Source organism: Acanthisitta chloris, unplaced genomic scaffold (genome assembly GCF_000695815.1).
Source record: "Acanthisitta chloris isolate BGI_N310 unplaced genomic scaffold, ASM69581v1 scaffold45152, whole genome shotgun sequence".
Classification (NCBI taxonomy): domain Eukaryota; kingdom Metazoa; phylum Chordata; class Aves; order Passeriformes; family Acanthisittidae; genus Acanthisitta; species Acanthisitta chloris.
The window spans coordinates 16,665-40,760 of NW_008660804.1; the positions used below are offsets into that span (position 1 = coordinate 16,665).

General features: G+C 36.2%; 1 protein-coding gene across 1 annotated transcript; it reads left to right on the forward strand.

The window, feature by feature from the left end:
• Positions 1-598: 598 nt before the first annotated feature.
• Positions 599-23,896, forward strand: EXOC6 (exocyst complex component 6; the record flags this gene model as incomplete). Its single annotated transcript, XM_009069937.1, has 14 exons — positions 599-766; positions 2,031-2,078; positions 2,190-2,280; positions 3,176-3,221; positions 11,055-11,259; positions 12,034-12,189; positions 12,851-12,919; positions 16,365-16,448; positions 16,542-16,588; positions 16,956-17,076; positions 18,432-18,503; positions 19,073-19,170; positions 20,305-20,410; positions 23,787-23,896. Coding segments are annotated over exons 1-14 (1,385 nt in total), but the record flags the coding sequence as incomplete, so codon positions are not given.
• Positions 23,897-24,096: the final 200 nt, after the last annotated feature.

Genomic DNA, 24,096 nt, shown 5'->3' on the forward strand with positions numbered 1-24,096 from the left:
AGCCTCAGGTGTGTGCAGGTTAAGGTTTTGCTCTGGCAGCTGTTGGGCATGGGCAGGCAGAGACAGGGAGCCTTGGGATTTGCCCTCTGCCAGAGGTCCTGCTCTGCCACACAACGCTCCGGTCACCCTGGCTGGAAGCATCCAACCCTGATTTAGTTGGATAACTCTGGTGTTAGGAATACCAGAAAAGCAAATTTGTATGTTTGCACTTCTTTATATTTAGCAAAGAGTGGAATTTGATGGAAAAGCGATCCATGCTATTTGAGGTGGTTGGAGAAACTGATTCTTTTGTACCCATATTTGAGCATTAGGGCATAAATAACAGACCAGTGAGGCTCAGGTCAACCATGATGTAACTGGTTAAACACCTGGATTAATGCCATAAGGGCTGAGTTCAGTTCTCAGTTTTGTGCCACATCTTTCTTTTAATGCTGATGTTGGTGGAGTGGATCCACCAAGTGATGCCAGTCTAACATCAAGTTTGCTTGCTTTTACTTTCTAAGACAGAGAGAGATATTTCAATAAAGATTGTTGCATGCTGTTTTCAAAGGGGGGAAAAGTAAACTTTGATTTTTTCTTATTTGTATTTTATAGGTCTGTATATGATGACCAACCAAACGCACATCAGAAATTTATGGAAAAACTTGATGCCTGCATACGTAACCATGACAGGGAGATAGAAAAGATGTGCAATTTTCATCATCAGGGCTTTGTGGATGCTATTACAGAGCTTCTTAAAGTTAGGGCTGATGCAGAAAAATTAAAGGTAAGGAACTAATTTTTAAGAGTTTCATATATCACTGAATTTAAAAGAAGGAACTGGTCTCTTCTACTGAAGAATAATACAGTGATTATCATTTGCAGCAATTTTCTAGAAGTGGATTATTTAGGATTTGTGATTAGAGCTGTGTTGCCTCACAGTAATTTACATTTACAAACCTGAATGTTTTATTAAATCTAATTCTGATTTTTTTTAATGTATGTTTTCAGAAAATGTTACCAAAATTATTTTGCCTTTTTTTTAAAGGCTTTCTCAGAAGGTAAAGAAAAACAAATGACAAACTCAGAGTTTCTTAAATAGGTCCTTTTCTAATCATGTGTTTATATGTCAGGCCATAGAAAAATTTAAAATCTCTATTAGAAAAATTAAAATGATGCAATTATGCATGAAAAAAAGTTCTTTACTTTGTAATGAGCAGGAGAGTGGGTGAAGTTAGTAGTTTTCATTAGAAATGAGGCCCAAGATTTACTCCCAGATCAGAAAGCAGAATGGTGAATTATGAGATCCGTCCCTTTTAGCTCTCTTTACACTTTTGAGAGCAAAATATGCACACCAGACAGAATGAGCATAGTTCATCAGAGGTTATGATTAGAAGAGCATTATATAAAGGATATTCAGATAACAAGAGACCAAATACAGCATCAATGAGGTCATTGAGCATCTTTGTTCAGAAATTAATGAGATTTTTAATAAACTAGAATGTGCTTCCTTATTATGATGACCTAATGAGTCACTTACTATGTGGGAAAATCTGAGGTTGAGCTTTGCCTGCACCTGCAGCATTAAAATGTTGCTGTGGTTTGGAGATTTCCACGTTTGATGTTAATCAACCACCCAGTGTTTGCATTCAGCAAAGTATGAATGTTTAATTACCATAAAATGCAATCACCATTTCTTACAGACAATGAATGGCCCATAGAGCTCATTGAGGTTATCAAAAAGGGACCAGTGGTCAATTGGGTCAATGATTTGAATTGTTTGACAGACCTACAGAAACAAGGAAAGTTCAAAAATCCCAAGTAAATTTGAGAAGTTTGCCACAGAATCTGTTAGAAAGAACTGTCATAAGTAATTGAAGTTAACAAAAGCCCTTTGCGATCAAAAGTTCAAGTTCAAGCTGTAGAGTTAATTTGAATTTGCATTTCTTTGTTCTAAGTTTCTCAGGAAGCATGATCTGATTACAAGGGTGAGCAGTCACATCAGGGCAATATATGCATATTTGTCTAACAAAGGTGAAATTATTTTTAAGGTCCAAGTTACTGATACCAACCGAAGGCTTCAGGATGCTGGGAAAGAGGTGAGAAAATGGTGCTTCCTATATGGACATTATGAATATTTGTAGCAAAATAAATTGAATCGCATAATTTAAGTGTGATTTTCTTTCTTTTTAAAAAATAAATCCTTTAAGGTGATAGCCCAAACAGAGGAAATCATCCGATGTAGAGTTCAGCAACGGAATATCACAACAGTTGTGGAAAAACTACAGTTGTGTCTTCCAGGTGAGTGACCTGTGGCTAGATTTGATGCAAATTAAATGAAGTTAAGTCACAATAGCCAAATGGAAAGGAATTTTAAAGTTGTGGTCCGGTAACATCCAGTTTAACAAAAAAATTAATAGGTTTTGCAAAGGTGTCAACGTGTGGATTCCATGCCCTTTACAATACTTGACACAGAGCAATTACAACACTTCGTGAGAAGACAGTGAGACAGATCTAAGTGATGCAAACAGTGTAGCCACATACAGCTTTAAATGAACTAATACGTTTAATACGATAAACAATGAAGTTTGTTGCTTAAGAGAGTGGTTTTTAGTGTTGGAATTCTGGGGAGAATACTAATGATGATCTTTCAACATTGTACTTTCAGCTCTGTGCCACTAAAGGCTATTAAAGAACAAAACATAAGGGCTCTAACTGTTGTTTCAGGAAGGTAATGTAGGATTGCACACAGGTCTATAATGGTTTTATCCTGTTGGTGATATTGGCCTAAAAGAGATCTGAGCATTTTTCTTTGTGAAGTCTTGTTGTTGACGTGTTATGGGTACAGTAGGTGGTACTGTTGCCTTTTAATGGAGACAGGTCATGCACTGGTAATGCAATAAGGTTGTGGTATGCAGTAAGTGAGTGAATGTGCTTGATATATATAGTGCCAAGTTTTATTCAATCTTAGTTATTTTCAATTTAAAAGCCGTTAAGAGTTCAGTATTTTTCTTTCTCAGCTGCCTCTAGAATATTTTTTGCTAGTTTTATCACATTTATGCCGCACTAGAAATTGAATAAGGTAAATTTAGCATATCCTTTTCTAGTTATTTTGTCCTTTACAGTATATATATTCCTCTTTTATTAACTAAAGCCATAATGAGATTCATGAGTTAATCTGCTTGTTTTTATGCAGTACTGGAAATGTACAGCAAGCTAAAAGAACAGATGAATGTAAAAAGGTGAGTGGACTTATTTCTATGAGGAAAAAATACAACATTTTTAAGTAAACTGATAATGTAATGTAGGCAAGTAAGTGTTCCAAGTCCTGTAGCTTGGCATGTATAGTCTGCTTTTTAAAACATCTTGTCTGTGTTTCAAGATGTCACTGTGAGTGAACAAATGTTGCATTATATACAAAGACTTCTAGGAGCTTAGTGATTGCCATGAAAAATAATGTTTACTTGAATAGGTATGCCATGTAGTGAAATTATGATTATAAAATATGAAGTAAAGTTTACTATTTTTTATTACTTAAAGCAGTGTAAGAAGGAAGAAAAGTCAGATCCTTATGGACTAAAGGTCTTTCAGAGTACATTGATATCTGATTAGTCTGTCATGATATATTTATATCAAACTCATAATCCAAGAAAAAAAAGGACATTTCACTCCGTATACCTTTCTTTAGACCTGTCTGCTGTCTTTATGCTAATCTTTTGTGCAAATGGGACTATGAGAATGAAGTGCAGAAAATATGTTGTGGTTTTGGGCTTTTCCCTCTGTGACAAACTGACTTGTTAAAAAAAATTAAAACCATAATTAAAAATTATTTTCTAGAATAACAGCTTATAACGGGTATACGACCAGCTGCTCCTTCCTATTGTGTCTTCACTTTTCATCTTCTCAGAGAGCCACTCACTGCTGCTGCAGCCCCAGTATCCCCAGTTCTCTCTCCATGGCAGCTCGGCTGCCCCTGCCCCCCTTTAGCTGTCATCCTGTCCCACCAGGGCTGCTGCTGCTGCTGCCTGCACCTTGCACATGTACACCAGGACTACTACTGTTGCTATTCTTTGTGATTCCTGTAGCACCATTGCCACCTTCATCCCTGCCTACTCTTCATATCACCTGAGTCACACTGATTGCTCTGTGCCTTCCCTTTCTGGGTTCATGATCACTGTCATTCCCTCATTGTGCACCTGGCATCACTGCAGTCAGCTCCTGCTAACAAGTCAGTTTGGACTGTTTTCATTTGGAACTAGCTATGTGTAGTCAGTTGTCTAAGGACTGCTATGTAATCTAGATATACTTTTGGGCTGTTTGTCTGGGTTTCTGAGTAGCCAACACCTCCTGCGATAGTGCTGGACATCTGAAAACACCTCAGCAGTGCCCACTGTGTATGAGCAAATCAGCTCTAAAGCCTGTGTCCAAAATGCTTCAGATCAATTGTACACATCAGGTCAAGCAACATTGCAGCAAATGTGATGCATCTTCGACAGTAATACATGTACTACACGATACTGTGCATAAATGATGTCTGGGAGGTCTTCTGCAGTCATATAAAAGCTTTATGAATGACCCAATAGCTATGGCACTATGCTATCTGTCATTACAATTAAAGCTTGCTATATATGAACCAGTGAGCTAGATCTCATCAGCTTGATTGTTGTATGTTATTTCCTCTGAACCACACACTGGTGTCTGCTTAAAGTAGCTGGCAGCACATTGCTGCAGTGTTCTTGGAGCAGCTCAGCACAACAATGTAAACAGTCCAGTGCCCTTGCTGCTCCAGTCAGAGAACAGACTGAAGAGTATGCTGTCTGGATTGCACTGCTTCCTTCTGCAGGGTCTTCTGTAGAGTATGCTATGCTTAGTGCACTGAAAGTATTGGAGACACTGGGATCAAGGCCTGCATTCTGCCCTTCCCTTGCTTTGTCAGGCAAGGCAAACAGCGTCCTGGTTTTAGAATTGTAAGGGAAGTTAGAGTTCCTAATGTCAGCATGAACAAATCACTTAGGTATGATAAAATTGCAGATAGCTTTTAGCATTTTGACTCCACAAATGGTTTTGCAGAGTCCACTGATGGTTGATGTGCTCTCTGAGAAATCATCAGAACTCTTTAAATATCTATTTCTTAAGAGACTCAGATCTGATAATTTTCCTGTGGAAGTTGCCAGACAGGAAGTCTTAAAAGTCAAAGGCCTCCTGAATTGAGGGGTTTGGACATGTCATTGTCATACCATAAAAAGATCTAAGGGAGACAAGAGATGCCATAGCTTTGATGTACCATACCTTGAAATCACATGGAGTACAGAAGGCTTAGACTCTGCTGCAGGCTACTGCTCCAGCTCAGATCTCTCTTTCATTAACTACGCTACAGTTGCTACTTTGCTTGTCGCTTACAATTCCCTGTAATACAGCCAACAGGTGGCTATCCTTTGGAGCTTGCAGGTAATTCAAATGGTAATTTTCTTGTGGCTTAACAGGCTGAAGAGAGAGTGTATCCTGGCCTTTATCACTACTTGATTGAGTAATAGCAAGGACATCCATAGTATCAGTGCAAAGACCTGATAGCTGATGTGTGCACATACAAGAGATTTCAAAACTGATCTTCCTAAGTTTTGCTGTGAAGCTTTTCCGGAAGAGTCAGAGAGAGGAGCATTCACAATCCCTGTCATAACATGTTTATTTTAAGCAAAGATAATTTTTCTCATAAACCTTCTCTGAGGTTTGTTAAGGCAGCAAAGCTTTCATTGGTCTTTTTTACTAAGAAAGTTGTCTTGACTTTCTCTACTTTGCAGCCATTTAGAATACATTTTCATTATTCCATTGTCTTACAGTCTTGCACTGTGAATAAAACTCCCAATTCTAATGTTTAAAGGAAGGGAAGACAAAGGTGTGAATTATTTATGCTTGGGAGACAGTTGTTATAGGATAAAGATTGCAATTCCATTTCCTTTTCTCTATGGCAGACCCTTTTTAAGATACAGCACTTTGGGTCTGGAATATGTACTGGTTTGTGCAGCTGGAATGGAGATTTACAGAGGAGTCCAAAAAGCCATTTATTGATAGCAACTTTTGGTCCTTACCAACATGGGTTACGTTTGAACTGATGACCTAGAGGTGAAAGGCTCTCTATCCTATTTATCTGTCTCCTGAGCCATGGATAACACAAGTTGACAAGAACCGTAGTTGTGAGAGGAAGTAACTGCAGAATCTGCCCAAAACAGACACAGTTGGCTAGAAAGAGTTATGGAGTGTTTAAAGTCTTAACTGAGGAAGCACAAAGGAGAGGTGAGGGTTCTGTACTGCTCTCCAAACCACCTAGTGGGGGCTATGCACTTAGACTGAACTACTTCCATCTTTGATTTAAAGGCAAAGATAAGATTATCACACATTTCATACAGCTCTGTTACTGTGGCCTTAGCGTTTGGATTTTGATACGTACCTTGGGAGAAAGTTTCCAGCTGCTTCAAGTGATTGTGTTTTTACAAGCCTTTTTCCATAGGAAGTACTGCAAAACCCCCAAACCTGCCACATAATTGAATAAGTCAATCTGTTAAGGTTGTTGCTGAATCTTCTTCACTCTACTGTGAGATGGACTAAAGGACGAGTATAGTCTTTCAGAGTGAGCTTTTTGCCCTGAAAGACTTGGATAACTTTTGACCTTACTGTAAACTTTCTTCCAAACTGTGGGAAAGACAGAGTTGATTAGTTATTTAGGTTACTAAGCCTCTCTGAGACAGTCCTGCAGCCTTGCTCTGCATAAACCTTCCAAGCATTCAAATAAACCTTGAGACACTGAGAATGCAGATATGAAAAGTTCATAACTTATGTAATTTGGTTCTACCCATGTCTGTATGGAAGGATACCAGAACAGATAAAACCATGGTGATTTGCTTTTGGTTTTCAGCATTGTTTTGGAACTGTGTCAAAACAAAGCACTGGATTTTTCCAACTGCAGTCAATCCTTCCCAGAGGTACCATGGATGTGGCAAAAAACCCCATCGTAATATATATTTGATACCGAATTGTCAGCTGCTTTCTTTGTCACCATCCTCATAACCCTTAATTGCTTGATAATTTCTGTTTTAAAAAATATTTCCTACCCATTGTTATTGACAAAAATGGTATTCCACAGATCTTGTTGGGGTTTTTTTGTTGTTTTCTTTCCACACAGCAGCTGTAACATTTTCAGAAATACTGAGCTTTTGATTCACTTGGCAGAAGCTTCAGAGTTAGTAGTGCCTCAGTTTCAGTTCAGGGTCCTTTGAGGCAGCTGATAAAATTGGAAAGTTTAAAAATCAGGTTTAGAGTTGTTAAGGCAACTAGATTTCAAAGCAAAATAAGTAGTATGGAAAAAGATTTCAATTGCAATTTCAATATATCATCTTCAGGATCTCTGTGACTTTTCTGTACTATTATCAAAAATTTGCAAGGTACTCCCTGGTGAAAAGTTTTTTGTATTTACTTAATGGAAATGTTATAGGCAGGAGGAATATACAGTATTTGCCTCCGAAGGAAGCACAAAAGTTGGAGAACACTGCTGTCTTTTCTTTGGAAACTAAGTTTGTTTTCTTAATTAAAATAAAATAAGGATTTTGTCTCTCATTTTTTTCATTGAAGTGCATGAATGGTCTATAAGACTTGTTTACTTAATAGGCTTGTGTCCAAATAAATTATTCTCAGTAAAATTCACAGGCTTTGAGTTCATCTTGCTCCTGTTCTGTGTAACTTGACTGCTCTAGTTTAACTCAGTGGGGCTTTTTTAATGTTACATTATTTCTCTTAACTGCCTCCAAAGTACACTGCTGATAAGAATGTAAAAGTTCTCTCTGTCATTTAAAACTAGAGTAATGGTCACTTTCTTTTACTTTGGGTTTTTTTGGGTGTTGGTGTTTCCAATTCTATAGAGACCTGACTACTCTGTGCCTGGAACTTGGACATTTTGTAAAGACTGACATGATTCAAAACACTAGTACTAATCTTTGGGTAGTGTTGGGGGTTGTTTGTTGTGGGTTTTGTGGGAGTATTTTGTTTAATCTTTTGTTAGTTTGGGTTTTTTTCCAGTCCTGGTTCTTGCTGGTTTTAGAAGGTTCCATTTTTGTAGTTTGGCGATGTTAGTAAAATCCATCTTAGAGTTTTCTGGTTCTGATGATGAGATGGATCAGTTCTGCAGAGTCTTATCATATGTCCTTTATTGGTGTTCAAACTTGTGTCTTCAGTTTCAAAGCTCATGTTATAAATTTTGCATTGGGGAGCATATTCTTACAAGATTAACTCAGAAGAATAGACATGAGAACGGCATATTTATATGAATAAAAAAACTTTGAAGATACTTCATTTGTAGTCAAAAAGTCAATCTTCACCTTATGTGATTGATAATATATGATGGGAACTAATAATATTGTTGTCAAAATCTTCAGCATTGAATTAAATCCATGGAATGTTTTAAAAAGCAAAATATGCAAATACATCATTCTATGAAATGATATGCAAAACTTTTTAGTTGAAATCCTGACCTGCAGATGACCCTCAAATTAATAAGACTTCAGTGCTTTATCAGAACAGATGTTAAAAGGGCAAGGTCCTGAGCTCTGTATATGTATAATTAGTACGGGACTCTAGAACGGATTTAAAATGGATTATGTTAATTCAGATCTTAGAGACAGCAGTCAAAAACCTTCCAGATGAACTAACAGTGTTCTGATAAGCTGATCTGTATAATTTAAATAAAAACCTTTCATACGATTTTGATGCTATTATGGTTTTATTCCCCAGAAGTCTCACCATGTGGCACTCTTGGTCATTTGCTATTTAAAAAACAAAACCCACACACATAAACCCCCCAGACCTTTTCTTATGTGCAACATTCCCCTCACCTTATGTATATTTTATATAAACCAAGTATATAATAAACAAAAGCTCCTAATTTACACTTGAAATCTCTTATTTGCAGTCGTCTGAAAGCAGTTTTGTCTGGAATAAAAGAGTTTTTTCCCATCCTCCATCTATGCTGAGTTGTTAGCTTAGAAATGCCTTGATTGAGAAAATTCAAAACATTGTGTTTATTCCAGAATTGAACAAGAATTTATGATTCTAGTACTAATAATTTGTCATTCCTTGCCTACAGAAGGGAAGTCAGCAGCTTCAATTGTATTTTAGTTTGCAAGTGTTTACTCACTGTATCTGCAAAGCAATGTCCAGAAGCTAAAGGACTGGAAAGAACACTTTTCTAGGTTTTCTTGAACATTTGAAGGGATTTTCCTCATATTCAGCTTTTCTCTTTCAAAATAATTTGGTAATTTTCCAGTCAGATTGCGTGAGGCTTTCAGAAAGAGAAAGGAATTAATGTTATAATCAGAAAAGCTAAAAATGGGCTAAGGATATTACTCCATATTTGTGGAGAGGAAGGGCTGGAACTAACAGCAAGTTAACTCAGTCTGGTCTTAGTTCTTCTACTTTAAGACCAGGCTAGAAGGCATTGGTTTGCCTGACTCTGTTCCAACAGGACAAACTGAATGCATTTTTCCAAAAGCCTCCTGAGCTGAGTGGCTGGTAACAACACTGTGTAAGGGGAAGTTACTGTCACATCTGCAGTTGATTGGTGTCCTACTCCTGTTTAACCTGCACCTCTCTGAAATGATGTTGACATCACAGGTTTGTTGATCACAGTATTTCTGATTATATACCACTTAGTTTAGTTGTCTGTCTCAGAATTGGCTGACTTCTGTTTTGCTCTTCAATTAAGTAGACATTTCCACAAGCCTTAGGAGCCTGTGTGACATGTGAAAGTGAAATAGAAGAGTATTAACTTCTAGGAGCCTGATTCAGCTCTGAATCACCTCCTCATGGTGTTCATCCTTCTGCTCATTATAAGAGGAAGCATGGAAAACCAATTTCCCTCAATTAAAGTTTCCTTCTTTAAGTGCGTCCCTAAATCGGCTTGAAAGCATCAAAATTTTACTTATATGCTACAGGTCTGAAGTTGATAAATGGTTTTAGCAAGTAATTCTTGGCTCCACAACCCCTGTAATCTATGAGATCTGAGAGCGAAGACAGGTAAATAACTCGTAATAGAGTTGATGTGTCAGTATTTGGTAGCTTTCTGTTGTCAAAATTGTTCGCGTCCTTAATTTTTTCAAATTTATTTTGTAGTTAAATCACTTTTTATGCTTAATTTTGACTATTTCATTAAACTCATTTTCCCATACTTAAAATTTCACAGCATAGTTTGAAGTGTACTATACAATGTGTGCATAGTGTATGGACATGAGAGGAAGTATCTTTTTGGTGTTTTGTTTTTTCTCCCCCTCAGCCCATATCTTCCGTATTTCTGCTGCAAATAGTCTGTAGGCTAACAGGACATGGAATAAAAGAGAAAATTATGAAGTCTTTGTAGTTTTGTGGCTTTTTTTTAAAACCCTCTGCTCTCAATCCTTATTCAAATTAGCTGTTTTCTAGGTGGGATAAACTGTATTTTGTCAGAAGAGTGAATAGGTCATGGTTTGCAGAAAAATAAGTTATCTCAAGCAATACTTTCTTCCAGCAGTGTAAGTGTATACATGTCCTTTTTGACTCAGGATGATGGAAAGAAAATGGATGTAGAAGTGTATGTTCACATATACCTATAGAAGACAGATACATAGACACACTCTTCCAAGACTTTTTTCATTGTTAGGTGCACATACTGCAGTGTTGAGTGATTGGTAATTTGTGTTTCAGAAAAAAATGTCCCTACAACTCAGAAAAAACCCTACTCAATTCAGTCTAGAAGGAGAGATAGTGGTTATGGCTCTAGTGTCTTCATTCTGCAGGATGCTACGTGTGTTGCTCAGAACACCTAATACCATAGGAACCTACTTAAAATGTTTACTGTACTGAGTCACTCTGACAGCTCACTGGGTTTTTTCCAAACTAAAGCATTATATGGATGACATTTTTATCATTAATTTTTCTAGAAACAGAGTAATTTCATTAGAGGCATTGTTGATTTCATGCATGATATTTGATAAACAAATTATTTTGGTAAATTTTTTTATGAGAAGCTACATAATTTTCTTTTAATCTCTTTGTAGATACTATTCTGCTTTAAAAACAATGGAACAGCTAGAGAATTTATATCTTCCTAGAGTTAGCCAGTACCGATTTTGCCAGATAATGATGGAAAATCTTCCCAAACTACGTGAAGAAATAAAAGAGATATCCATGTCAGATCTGAAGGATTTCTTAGAGAGTATTCGAAAGCACTCTGACAGAATTGGGGAAACTGCCATGAAACAGGTATGATGACCTGACAGATGATTCCAGTCCTGTTGTCTACTGAAAATACTTGTGTCAATAGTCTCAAATTAGCCCAAAGGGTTTGTCAAAGGATTATAGTCATCACATAGACCTCTGAGTAAAGATGGAGAGCTGTGAAATGCTTGCTAACATCTTGTGTCGTTTCTATCTGTGTCTTAGACAAGAAGTAGTTTTTGTCCCAGAAAAACAAAGTTTTCATTTTACTTGTTGTTGGACAGAATTCAGGTTGGATTGTTTTGTCATCTCAAGTTTATGTAAAATGCGGTGTTGATTACTATAAATTAAACTGATAGCAAGATTGTGCTATGCTACCTTGTTGCATTTCTTTCAGAAGTAAGGACAATATAGTGCCTTTGGCTTCTGCTGGCTGCTAAGTGGACTGTCTGCTCACTTAGACTTTACTGAAGACAACAAACAAATAGCTGGAAACTGTGATAACTGGACTTTCATTTAAATATTGATTCTTGTTTGCAGTTTATGATCAGGAGAAGTACAGATTGCTTTCTTCTATTTTTTTTCTGCCTTTAAAATTGTATTCTGGGAATTAGGAAAAAATTATGTAGAATTCACCAGTGAACTCATTTATCATCCCGAATTGCTTAAAGGCAAAATCATTGGTGTAGGCTGAGGATGTGCAACTTGCAGTTATACTGATGTGTTTTCAATATCACCACCTGTTCACCTCACAGCATATACTCATCAGTGATGAAATGTGAATTACATCCCTCTTTATTGATTCTACTCTTAAAACAGGCACAGCAACAGAAAACCTTTAGTACTGCTCTGCAGAAGCAAAATAATGTAAACTATGGTCGGAATACGCATTTAGGTCGAAGCAGAGTTCTGGAATCCAAGAATGAAATTACATTGAAGAGAACATTTGAAGATGATGATGAACATGAAGAAGAGGTAACTCTGGAATGGATCAGAACATCTTATTGAAAGTAAATTTTGTAGGTTTATTGAACAAAGGTTGTAGTACACTGTAGACAGTCAACATTAGTTAGGAAGAACCAGAGAACACTTTCAAGGGACACCAGATCAGCATTTTAGGGTGAAAAAATAGTGCCAAAATATTAGTTGGATCAATGCTATCTTTAGCATCATGTTTCAAGACATTCAGTTGGACAGAACTTGCAATTATTCTGGAATTCAGTTGTAATTTATGTTATGCATTACCTGCCCACTGTAAGTGGGATGTGGCCTACTGGAATATTCTGCTATTGCTAAAGCCAGCGTGTTGTTGTTGAGGACCTAAGCTTGTGTTAGAACTCTTTCATCTATCAAATATTCAGTATTCATACACTGAATAAACCAGTGAGTGTTTAGACTTTAAATCTGATGCTCTGAAAACACAGTGAAAGGAATCTGGTGTTATAACACAAATAAAACATAGTACTATAGCACAAAGGGAGGAGAGATTCAAGCAACTGATTTAGTGTTTTGTCATAGAAACCATCCATTTTTGAGTCCTTATTATGTGGACAAGTACTGTTGGTATTATAGCACACTTTGCAGATTATATGCTTTTTATATTTTATATATTCTTCTTTTTCCTTTCCTGCTTCAGGTTTTAACTGCCCAAGATCTTGTAGACTTTTCTCCAGTCTATAGGTGTTTGCATATCTACTCAGTTTTGGTATGTATGAAGGTGACCTCAAAGAGATACTTAAATTTTTGAAGCTTGAATATTAATTTTCATGTTTTGTACTCTTAACAGTCCCCAAGCAGGCAAACGTATTGCTTCTAGTATTGGTAGTTCTGGCTGAGCCAGCTGAGATGGGGAGGGTATGGAGACTCTGGGCATGAATCCATGTTTTCTTTTATATGGATAATGAAGGATGCACAGCAGGACATTAATTGCATGGGTGTTCTCAAGTATATATGTAAAATATGCATGTTTGCGTCAATACTGTGTTCCATGTTACCCAGATGTTTGGGTCAATATTACAAAACATAGGAATATTCAGTCTGAATCTTGTGAAAATCAGAATGGCAGAGAAGAATAGAAAGCAAAAATTGGAGATTGTGAGAGGGTATGCTCAGGCAGATTAGATTGGATTCAATGGCAGAGACACAGCAGCTTATTTTAGCTGCTGTAAAAGAGGTTCAGTGTACAAGGTAACAAGGATGAAAGCTTTTTTTGGGGAAACTTGGTATCAAATTGTTATTTTTTCACCTTTTCTGTGAATTACTTTTGTGATCAGACTACTTATAGAATGTATCAATGGCCAATTGATGATGTGCTTTTAAGTGTTGCTAACCTACAATCTCAGCTGGACTCGTCTTCAAGCATTCAGGCTGGGTTATCTGTTTTTCATGGAATCCTTGCAGCTGTGTTACATGAAAACATATATTGAAATACTGTTTAAAATGTTTGTTACTTTTTTTTTTAAAAACAACAATATCAGTCAAACAAAAATATCAGTAATTATTCATCTCTGTGAAAGATGAGGAGGGACAGAAAGACAGGCTGCCAGAGCTATCCAAAGAGTGGACTGTTTCTGTTTACAGACCACAAAGTGTGAAATCACATATAAAAAAGAATGTGTAAAGTTAAATACACCAGTTGACAACATCTGCTGCTTCTTTCTGTAGTGTAATAAAGGAACAGGAAGTAAAATTTATAGATGACATTTGAAAGTAATGTATGTTTTTCACTTTGATAAGGGTTCTGATGTTGGATCCTTGATCCAGGGATGTACTCTTTGGGTTTGCACAGAAAGTTTGCCAGGTTCCAAATTTATTGGAGACAGAAAACAACTTGGAGTGCTCTCTGATAGCAAAAAGGTTGTTGATGCCTTCAGAATAGGAGTTCCATATTTCCTGCCAACATCATCTAATTAATAAGCCATGATATCAGTATTGAGAGTTGTGCATTAACCACTTCTCGGAATCCTTCTCATTTACCTCCTGTTGCAAACCATCTCTTCTGAAGTTTAGGGAACTTCATGATGGCAGCAGAGGAGAGAGGTTGATACCAGATGGCTGTACATTATGTTTCTATAACAAGGACTTATCTCTCAGCAGATGTTACATTCTTAATGAATTCTGTCTCTGCTACAAATTGTAGGAAATAGTCTATTTTTATGCAGGACAGAAGTTTTCTACTCTGCTTCTTCATACGGAAGAATCAAGCACAATTTTTATATACCTCAGAATACTGCACAGCTTGTAATTCCAACCTGGTGATGGCAAGATAATAGAATTTTAGAGGTTGGAATGAACCTTATAGGTCATCTAGTCCCAACCCCCTGCCCTGGGCGGGGACACCTCCCCACTAGATTAGGTTGCTCAAGGCCTTATCCAACCTGGCTTTGAACACTGCCAGGGCTGGGGCAGCCACCACTTCCCTGGGCATACAAATATAGATACATCCCAACATAGACTATGTCTATTGACAACTAACCTTTCTTTGGTCTAGAAACTTCTGAGCAGTATGCATAAAGATCTTTTTAAATTCAGGTGAAAATATCCTTGCTCCTTTGGTGTGTGATGTTGCCTTTTAACAAAATACCAAATAGCAGTGTAAAATAAATGCGTCTATGGTGTGAAAAAGCACTTGATATATAAGCCTAGATTTTATAACTGAACAAGAGCTGATTTATTGTTCCTATTGATATAAATTCATTAATTTTTGGAAGCTGAACAAAACAAATGCATTGCTTTGGTATGTTTTCTCTTGTCTAGGCTTTGCTTATTTGGTGAGTGAACTATCAAGGTTGTTGCTATATTCTGCTGATTGCTTGAGCACATCTGTTTTAAACAGTTGTTATGCCTGAATTGTTGATCTTAACTACATAGTATAGTACGGTCTATAAATAATCCTAAGACACTTCGTGTGTCCACTTGTGGTGTGGATTTAAGATGAGCAGCTAGTCTTTTTCACTTAAGAAGCTTGTGTCAGGGCTGGGTAGAGATTTGTCATTGGAAGCAAAGTCAACAATAGCATCTCAAAACTGCATTGAGTATTTGGGCTGGAGATAATTGGCTAGTGTGTCTGATCAGAATGTGTTTGTGTGAAGTAGAGCACACTGTAAAGTTTGCTCATGCAAACAGTGGTCTCGTAAATCTGAATCTCACTTTCAAGAAGATTTTTATTTTTGTTTTAAGCCAGGTCTCTTTTGCTTTTAGATTTTGTTAGGTTGGCAGTATTTCTGAATATGATTAAATATTCATTATGAACTAAGTTTAAACTTTCTTTGTTATGTCTTAAAAAGTAGGTAGGTGAGTAGTGCTGGCACAGTAATATACAATGTCCACAATAATTTGAAGATTTTTTTGGAAGACCAAGTAATGGAATTCTAAATAGCACTGGCCTGGTGATAGGCTCATAAAGTAAAAACAAGCCTTAAAAATGCTAAGCTGCTTTATTCTGCTTGCATACAAATGACATTGCGTTCAGTAGGTAGATAAGTCAATGTAGCACTGATTTCAGATGGACAGATGGTTTCTACTGAATGGTCATCTTAATGAGATGCGTAGGATGTCACTTGAATTCCTCACAATATAAATCATTAGGCACAAAGGGTATTGTATTTTTGAGGATCATGATAGGAGAAAAGTCCAAATCCACACTCATTATAATTCCAAAGAGAATAAGCAAATATTCAATAAATCTCAGGCAAGGCTAATGCAGGCAGTGTCAGATGTCTTGTATATTCACAGAAACATTTTCATAACAACTTCACAACGCCATTACGTTCTTGAATAACCTAGGGAAATGCTTTTGGAGATAATGAGTTTCAGTTATAGAGTCACAGGTAGTGTGCCTTGTCTGTAAATCCTAATATCCTCTAAGAGCTAAATGGACATGCTGTTTAAAATGCATAATATTGCTTGACAAAATGTAGGCACGTGAGCAAAACTCCTGTTTACACTACAGGCTGTAGGTTACTTCAGAGAAAAAGATAATTTCTGCGTATCTCATGCATGCAAAACTTTGCCGGTGTCAGATGGAGATTGGCGTCTGGAATAAAGGCAAAACGTATACTTAATTTAAGAGAATGATACCCTTGAATTAGGAAGTGTCTTTTTCATACTGAGACAATGTCCTTGTTTTAATAACTTCTGCCTTTTTTTAGGGTGATGGAGAAATATTTGAAAATTACTACAGAAAACAAAGAAGGAAACAAGCAAGATTAGTTCTGCAGCCACAGTCAAGCATGGTAATCCATACTTTTGGATTTTCATTGACTTGGGTTGTATCTAATGCTTAGTGGTATTTTTGTTCCTAATCTTGTTTTCTTTTTCATTGAAAGCATGAAACAGTAGAAGGCTATAGAAGATACTTCAGTCAAATTGTAGGGTAAGTTTTCTAAATGAGTTCTACTGTGTTGATTCACCCTATGTTCTCCCATTGTCCCAAAAATGTCTTCTGCAAGACTCAGTTTCTACACAAATCATGTGGGCGGTTGTTGCTGGATCTGAACAGGGAAGAACATCCAGATCCTACCAGAACAGTGCCCTTCGAGGACCCTCCAGCAGCCTGAGCTCCAGATGGTGTGAAACAAACTTTGCACATGTTGACTTATTCTGGGCAGAGCAGAATACCAAAGCTACCAAAGTCTTGCTGCACCAGTGGGGAAGGATTTGTCTGTACTTGTTCGTGAAAGGATGGAATTTGCTCTAACATTAGAAAACAACTTAATAATTTAAGCATTGTTTTGTTTTAGTTTCTTTGTAGTAGAAGACCACATTTTACATGTAACCCAAGGATTGGTAACTCGAACATACACTGATGAACTCTGGAACATGGCCCTTTCCAAGATCATTGCTGTTCTTAGAACACATTCAGTAAGTGAGAAGTCTTATCAGTATTGCAGTTTAAATCCGCTTACTTCAGAGCTCTGGGTATTTAAAGCTGGGATAGCAACAAAGTGAAAAATTACACCTCTCATGTTTTCTTTTCCTTGTGATTAAAAATTGCTCAGATTTGGGAGAGGGCCTGCCAAGCTTTTGTTTTTCCCAACAGTATCAGGCTGTGATCCGCAGCCATGGGCTATTTGCATAATCCTCCACTGATTTACAACTCACTGGGTCTTCCAAACCTTCTCTTAGTCCAGCAGTTTAGAATATGCAGAGTTAATCTGCTGTTATTATTGCAATCCTTCCTCATTAGTCTCAACTGACCTCTTCATTAGATCAGATTGAATAGTTCAGCACTGAAAGCACCACCAGGAAATAGTTCCTAATTATCATTCCAAATGCAGTGTTTCCAAAATAAACTCTACCAGCAAAACCCTTGGAGCTATCTCTTCAATGCTATAGTAGCGCTATGTTTATGTTGAAGTAGAGGTATTAGAAAAATTGTGTATCAGCTGAGTATTTCAGTACATTTTAAGTGTGTCTCCTGAAGTCACATTTCGACCTCAGCCACAGTGATGCCACATGCTATTTCTTATTCCTCTTTGAAAAAACAGTGGAATACACATTGTTCACCTAGAAAATTGATTCAGAGTTTACTATTGGTATAACTTTTTCTATGAGAAAAAAAAGGAAGTTAATTTTTCCCGTTTTAATGTTTGCTATAAGGAGTTCCTTTATGCAATGATATTTTTATTACAATTGATCTTAATTCAAGGAATCTTTTATATTTCATATATACTGAGGAAAAATGGGGAAAAAGTTCAGATTGCAAATATAGTTGTCATAGGACCTTTACTAAGATATTTAATTGTTTGGAGAGGATTGGGCTAAACTGAGATACTTTCATTCAGCATTTTTTAAAGCTAAGTACTTTGTAAGAATATGATAATTTAAGGGTTAAAAGTAATGCAGTCTCTAAAGAACTCTTCAAAGTCTTGTCATGTACTGATCACTTTTGCTTCTCAAAATGCATAACTCCCATCAAAACCAATTCTATCAAAATCTCTCTATTGTCATCCTACTATAGACTAAGGTTTAGATAAATAAACCAAACACTTCAATAAAATATGCTAAGAGCAAAAATTTTTCTGACTTTTATACTACTGATAGTTCATAAAGAAATGTAGCAAATACTTTTATGTCGCTGGACTAAGTAAAGACAAGTGAGTCTAAGTTGTTTTTTACTAAGGCTGGAGTGTTTAACCTTCTGTGCTACTGTTTTTTGAAAACATATGTCCCATATTTTAAATCCTTTTAACAAAACGAGAATTTCTCACTTTCAGTCCTATTGCAGTGATCCTGACCTTGTTCTGGAACTGAAGAATCTCATTGTAATATTTGCTGATACTTTGCAGGTACATACTGTATTAGTAACTTTACTGAAATTCCTGTAGTAAAACTTTAACTTTAGGTGAGTAAGTGCAGTGCTTTGGATTTTCCTGTGCCATATATAAAACTCAAACCCAAAATGACACAGGAATATTAAAAAAAAGATGTATTTCTTGCCTTAGTTCCTCTTTTCAGTATTACCAGCAATGTTCTGGGGTATCCAATTAGCATCAATTATTCATATCTGTGCAAAATTAGTGTTAGTTTTGTAACTTGTGTATGTTTTTGTCTTTTACAAATGCTTTGCTTCTCGTCTTATGCAAGAACAGCATTCCAATTATCCTGAACTCTTTAGCTGAAAGACCAAATGAACATCATTAGCAATTAAAATGGGGCAAATTTCTGAATGCACAGGATAAATTATTTGGTAAAAAATTACTATATAAGTAAGTAGTGGTGTGCTTAAAGTACTATAACTTGTTTTATAAAACTAGCAAGATTGAATAATAAGTCTGATCTTAGAGTTCTGAAGTGTTGTGATAGGAATTGAGTTTATTAGTTCTTGAACTATCCACTCTCCATTTTTATACCTCAGGGCTATGGTTTTCCTGTGAACAGACTATTTGATCTTTTATTTGAGATAAGAGACCAATACAATGAGACACTTCTTAAAAAGTGGTCTGGATTGTTCAGGTTAGTATATCATAATAATTGCTCCTTTTGCATTGCATCTCTTGGTTTTTTTCTAACTGCAAGTTTTTGTGATACAGTTGTAATCTGAAAGAATTGATTAACTCAAGTGTTGTGTATGAATTTCAAGTCGGATAGGACTAAGATATTCATCACTTGTAACTAATACTTAGGAGAAGAGACATCAAGTCATGCTTCTGTAGTTAATGGAGAGAAAGAAAGTCTCCAAAGGGACATTACTGGGGAAACATGCAGGAGAGGGTCATCTGTTTCTCTGCATTAGGAACCTAATAAATTCTAGGCTTTAGTTGCCTAATTTAGATTGTCTTAATGATTACAGTTAGCTGATATGCATATCTCCCTGACAGACTACTGACATTGCCAGTCAGGGCTTTTTAATGCAGATTGGTTTCCACCTATTTCTTGGAATCATTTGATTGAATGCATTTTAAACCCAGGGATAAGTCAGCCTGGGACTGTACTCCAAAGCCTGTTTGCAGATAGGGTGTCATGTCTAAATGTGCAGAAATTGTATATCATAATACAGAAGAAAATGCAGAAATTGTTTCTCATAATAAAATATGTTACATTGTATTATGGCAAAACCTTAACATTAAATTGACCACTGAAGATTCCTCAGCTCCCTGTGCACCTACTATGATCATTTGACTAGTGGAAAAGTCCAGAGGGTACTCAAACAGTGCTGTGGCCCAGCTGAAGTTCTCTGAATCATCTCCATTGACTATATGTAGCTCTGGTGTACTCTGAGTATCAGCTTTAGTGTAGGAAAAGTATAGGTTACCATCAGTGATAAGTATATTATGATTTACTCTGGAGTGGACTGGTTGATGGAAGGTTCCTTTGCTGCATTATGCTAATGTTTTGCACATGTTAAAACACTTTCAGCTATTTTTTGCCTGTGAGTAGACACAGTATAGAGTTAGCATATATGAGGTACTTTCAAATTAATCTAAAAATATTTGGGATATGTGAAATTATGATGATTGCAGCTTAGAACTTTCTGAAGATGCACACCTAAGTGTGATAGTAAGATATATATTAATTCACATGTTTTAACACAGGAAAATACTCTAAATTACATGTCCAAATTTTTTTTTCACTTTACTAATTCACCAGGGATATTTTTGAAGCAGACAACTACAGCCCCATCCCTGTAGCAAATGAAGAGGAATACAGAATAGTTATAAGCAAATTTCCTTTTCAAGATCCAGAACTTGATAAGGTAAGGAAAAGTTTTTGTTATTAAAGTTTGTGGAAATCCAATTAAGGACACTTGGGACAGTAATGATTTTTATCATTAAAAAGCAATTAAAATGTGAGAAGCTAGGTAGATTAAGAGGCTAAATCACCTTCTTTGTGCGTAACTATTCATAAGTAAGTATGAAAATGGAAGCTTTAGTCATTTGCTCTGATGTTTGAATAATGAAACCCATTGTTTTGTAAACAAATTTATAATACTGTTTAATTGATAAAGCCTTTCTGTAATTAGAATACAGTCTGCCTTTAATTAGTTAAATTTTGTTGCATCTCATTGGGTTTAATGACTCACAGTATATGCTGTAGTATTGCAAAAATACATGTTGAACAGGGATCAGTTAGAGACTGTGACTTCTGTATTTCACTTTTAGATGTAATCATTTGTGTTTGAGCATGTGTGGCAAAATAAACCTGAAAGGATTGTAGATAGTTCTGCTGTACTAGCATTCCAATAGGATGTTTTTTGTGGCTCCAGCCACTCTTTTACTACAAACTCCTTTCACAGGAAGGTGGTTAATATGTTCTGCTATTCAGTATGGGTTTGGTAATACCAATGAAGAAATAAGAGGCTCATGATGGAGTCTGTAGGAGGAAACTAAATCTAACAACCACCTGACAGTGGGAGTAGCTGTTGTAGGGGGAAGCTGTTTTATACATGATCCATCACTGCAGATATCTGCAAAAGTAAAAAGCTATTCTAATTCTGTGGTTCAGAAAGGATTTCCCAGGCAAATGTAACAGCTGCATGTCATTAACAGTGTTGCAGTGAAGATGAAAAATTAAAGGAGGGGTTTATGCTGATTTTTGAGTAAGACTCCAGAGTGCTTTCTGGATGCTTTCCTCCATCAAAGTCATTTATTTACTTAGCCATTATAACACTAAAATAAGATAAACAGAATGGAAATCCCTTGCAGTGTTGGAAGTATACCATACCCTGGATACTGTTTAACATGACATATTTTGCTAATAAATTGTAGAAATTTTTAATTTATAGTATTTTATCTGCTAATTCCATATATGTATGATTAATACAAAACTTTGGCTCTTCACCAGAAGGGAAGTGTATTCTCTGTACTCAACAATTTTCATTCTGGTTTATCATACAGAGAGGCTTTTTTATTTCACAGTGAGCAGCACTTTTTGTAGGCATTTTGTGGGCAGACTCTCACTGATGCTAGTTTTTGGGCTGAGAGTAAAGCTGGGAATCAGGTTGGGTTCTGTTCTCAGCTCTGTCATTGACCAGCTTTGTGGTGCTAGTTAGTCATTTCACTTTTCTGCCACTGTTATTTCACCCATAAAAAAGGGAAAACATTTTTTACATATCTTTGAGAAGGGCTTTGAAACCTGTATGTAAAGCAGGAGATAATTAGAAATCAGGCAATCTGTGGCAGTTTTATTGTGTGTCCTAGCAATTTTTGAAGCAATTTAGTTGACTTCAACCACATTTAGCAGAGGGACAGAAATTTCAATTGAGTTGGTAAAAGTTTTGTCAACTAGACAGTGGAAGAGAGAAAGATACATGAAGTATCTTTGTTGAAAGAAACTGCAGTGTTAACTTATGTGTTATTAGGTAGCAGGGAATCCAGCTGGAGGGGAAACTGTAAATGCTCCATCGTCCCTTCCATTGGTTACTGTTTGTAATCTCATCCACTTCACCTCTCTGTTGTGCCTCAGGCTGTAAGGCACTGGGAGGTCTTATTGGATGGGTCAATTTAATCTACATTTTGATGTCAAAAAACTCCTAAAAATAAAAAAGATGTGTAAGTTCAGGCTAGTCACTGAAAGAGCTTATGTAGTCTACAGAGAGGAATAGACATCCCAGAGGGCTAATTCCATTTAATGTATCTCTGATGCCTTTTACAGACTAAGGGGAAATCCACCTTTTTAAATGTCTGTTTCTTTCCATTTATTATAAAAAGAGACAAACGTGAGTGTCTAATTTTTAACTGTAGGTTAGGACGACTCACCCTCACATTTTACAGCTAAGTTTTATCATAGGAGTTGCTTGCATTAGGCAGAATTATGACCAGAGCCTACAGATTTTAGCATAGCAAATCCAATCTGACTGAACAAAACAGTCTTGTCTGCACTCTGCTATTTAGATTGATTATGCCAAACTCATAGTTTGATTATATCACCTAATTTTCCTCCCTTTCTGTATTCAAAGTGAAACAGTAGGTTGTAGCTCTGTTGATTTTTTTTTCCCTTGCTGCCTGCTCTAATGATCAGACAGAAAGCTTTGTGTCCTCCAGTATTGCATCCACTCTAGAAAATAAAGAATTGCTTGTCTTAGATCTTTGAATATGAAGGTGGACACTCAAGTCCTGCTGACAGAATATTGTGATGAGCTGAAATAGGTGTAGGTAATAGCACTTGTTTTATCTGTAAAAATTAATGTCCTAAATCAGATTAACATATATTTGAGGTAAATTTTATTGCTAAAACAACATTTTGCTATCGTCACCGAATGACACAAAAACCTGGAACTTAGACCACATATTTGTCGCATCTTAAGTAAGGGTTATGGTTAGGAGAATGTCAAGGTAATCTGGTTTGTCTTGTTATTTTAATAAAGAAATGTTGAACTGTTGTTGATTGATGTTTTTTATTTTAGAGAAATTTAATTCTTCAGGAATGATACCAGTTGTTAATTATTTTTCTCATGCATTAGTTATAGAGTAAACAGAAAAGTCACTTTGATCTAGATTTCAAAAGTTACATACTCGGTGCAGAAATTCCTATTCGGTCTGTGCAGAACTAATTGAAATTATTTATTTTCGTTCTCCCAAATACAATATCAGATTTAAAATTGAAGGAAGAAACATGATTTTATTATTACAGACTCTTAGTATTTGCTACGTGTTAATCCAAACTCCTGAAAATAATTCAAACTGCTTTGGTTTTGTGAGCCTTTGAAAAAAAAAAAAAGTCTAAACATTCTCAAGATGCTTTGAAAAACCCTGAAGTACAGGACTTTTCAAGCTTCTTTTTTTAACACGTTTGCATTTTTCATCATTTCATCCCAATTACATCTATCGTGTTCATTCAGGTTAAAAGCAGTTTGAGACCTGTTTTTTAATATGCGATTTTAAATTGCTTTCTACATGGGATCTAAAATGATATAAAGTCTTCAAACTTTATTGTAGTTTAAAGAAATGATGAAGTTCTATTTTGCTTGTACATTATTTAAGCAGATGTAGAAGTCAGTTCAGCATATAGCACTGTTTGTACTTGATGAAAACCAGAAGAGGTTAAGATAGTACTGTTTGTTAAGTGGCTTTCTAATTGTTATGTTAGAATCAGTTTTGAGTGTAAGACAGTATTATCTTTGATTTTCACAGCAATCCTTTCCAAAGAAGCTTCCAATGTCTCAGTCAGTGCCTCAGATTTATATGCAGGTCAAGGAATTTATTTATGCAAGCCTTAAGTTTTCAGAGTCCCTTCACCGCAGGTAAGCTTAAGGGATCAGGAATGTGGCTGTAAGGTAACCTGGAACTTTCAGCTGACCTCAGATATATACTAAAATGAAAAATATATTTTCTTGTTTACCTGTTTGCTGTGCTTGTTTCATAATTTGCTTGAATAAATTTTTTATATTCAATGTTATGATTCCGAATGCTATAGCATGTGTTTTGTGTGTGTGTGTATATA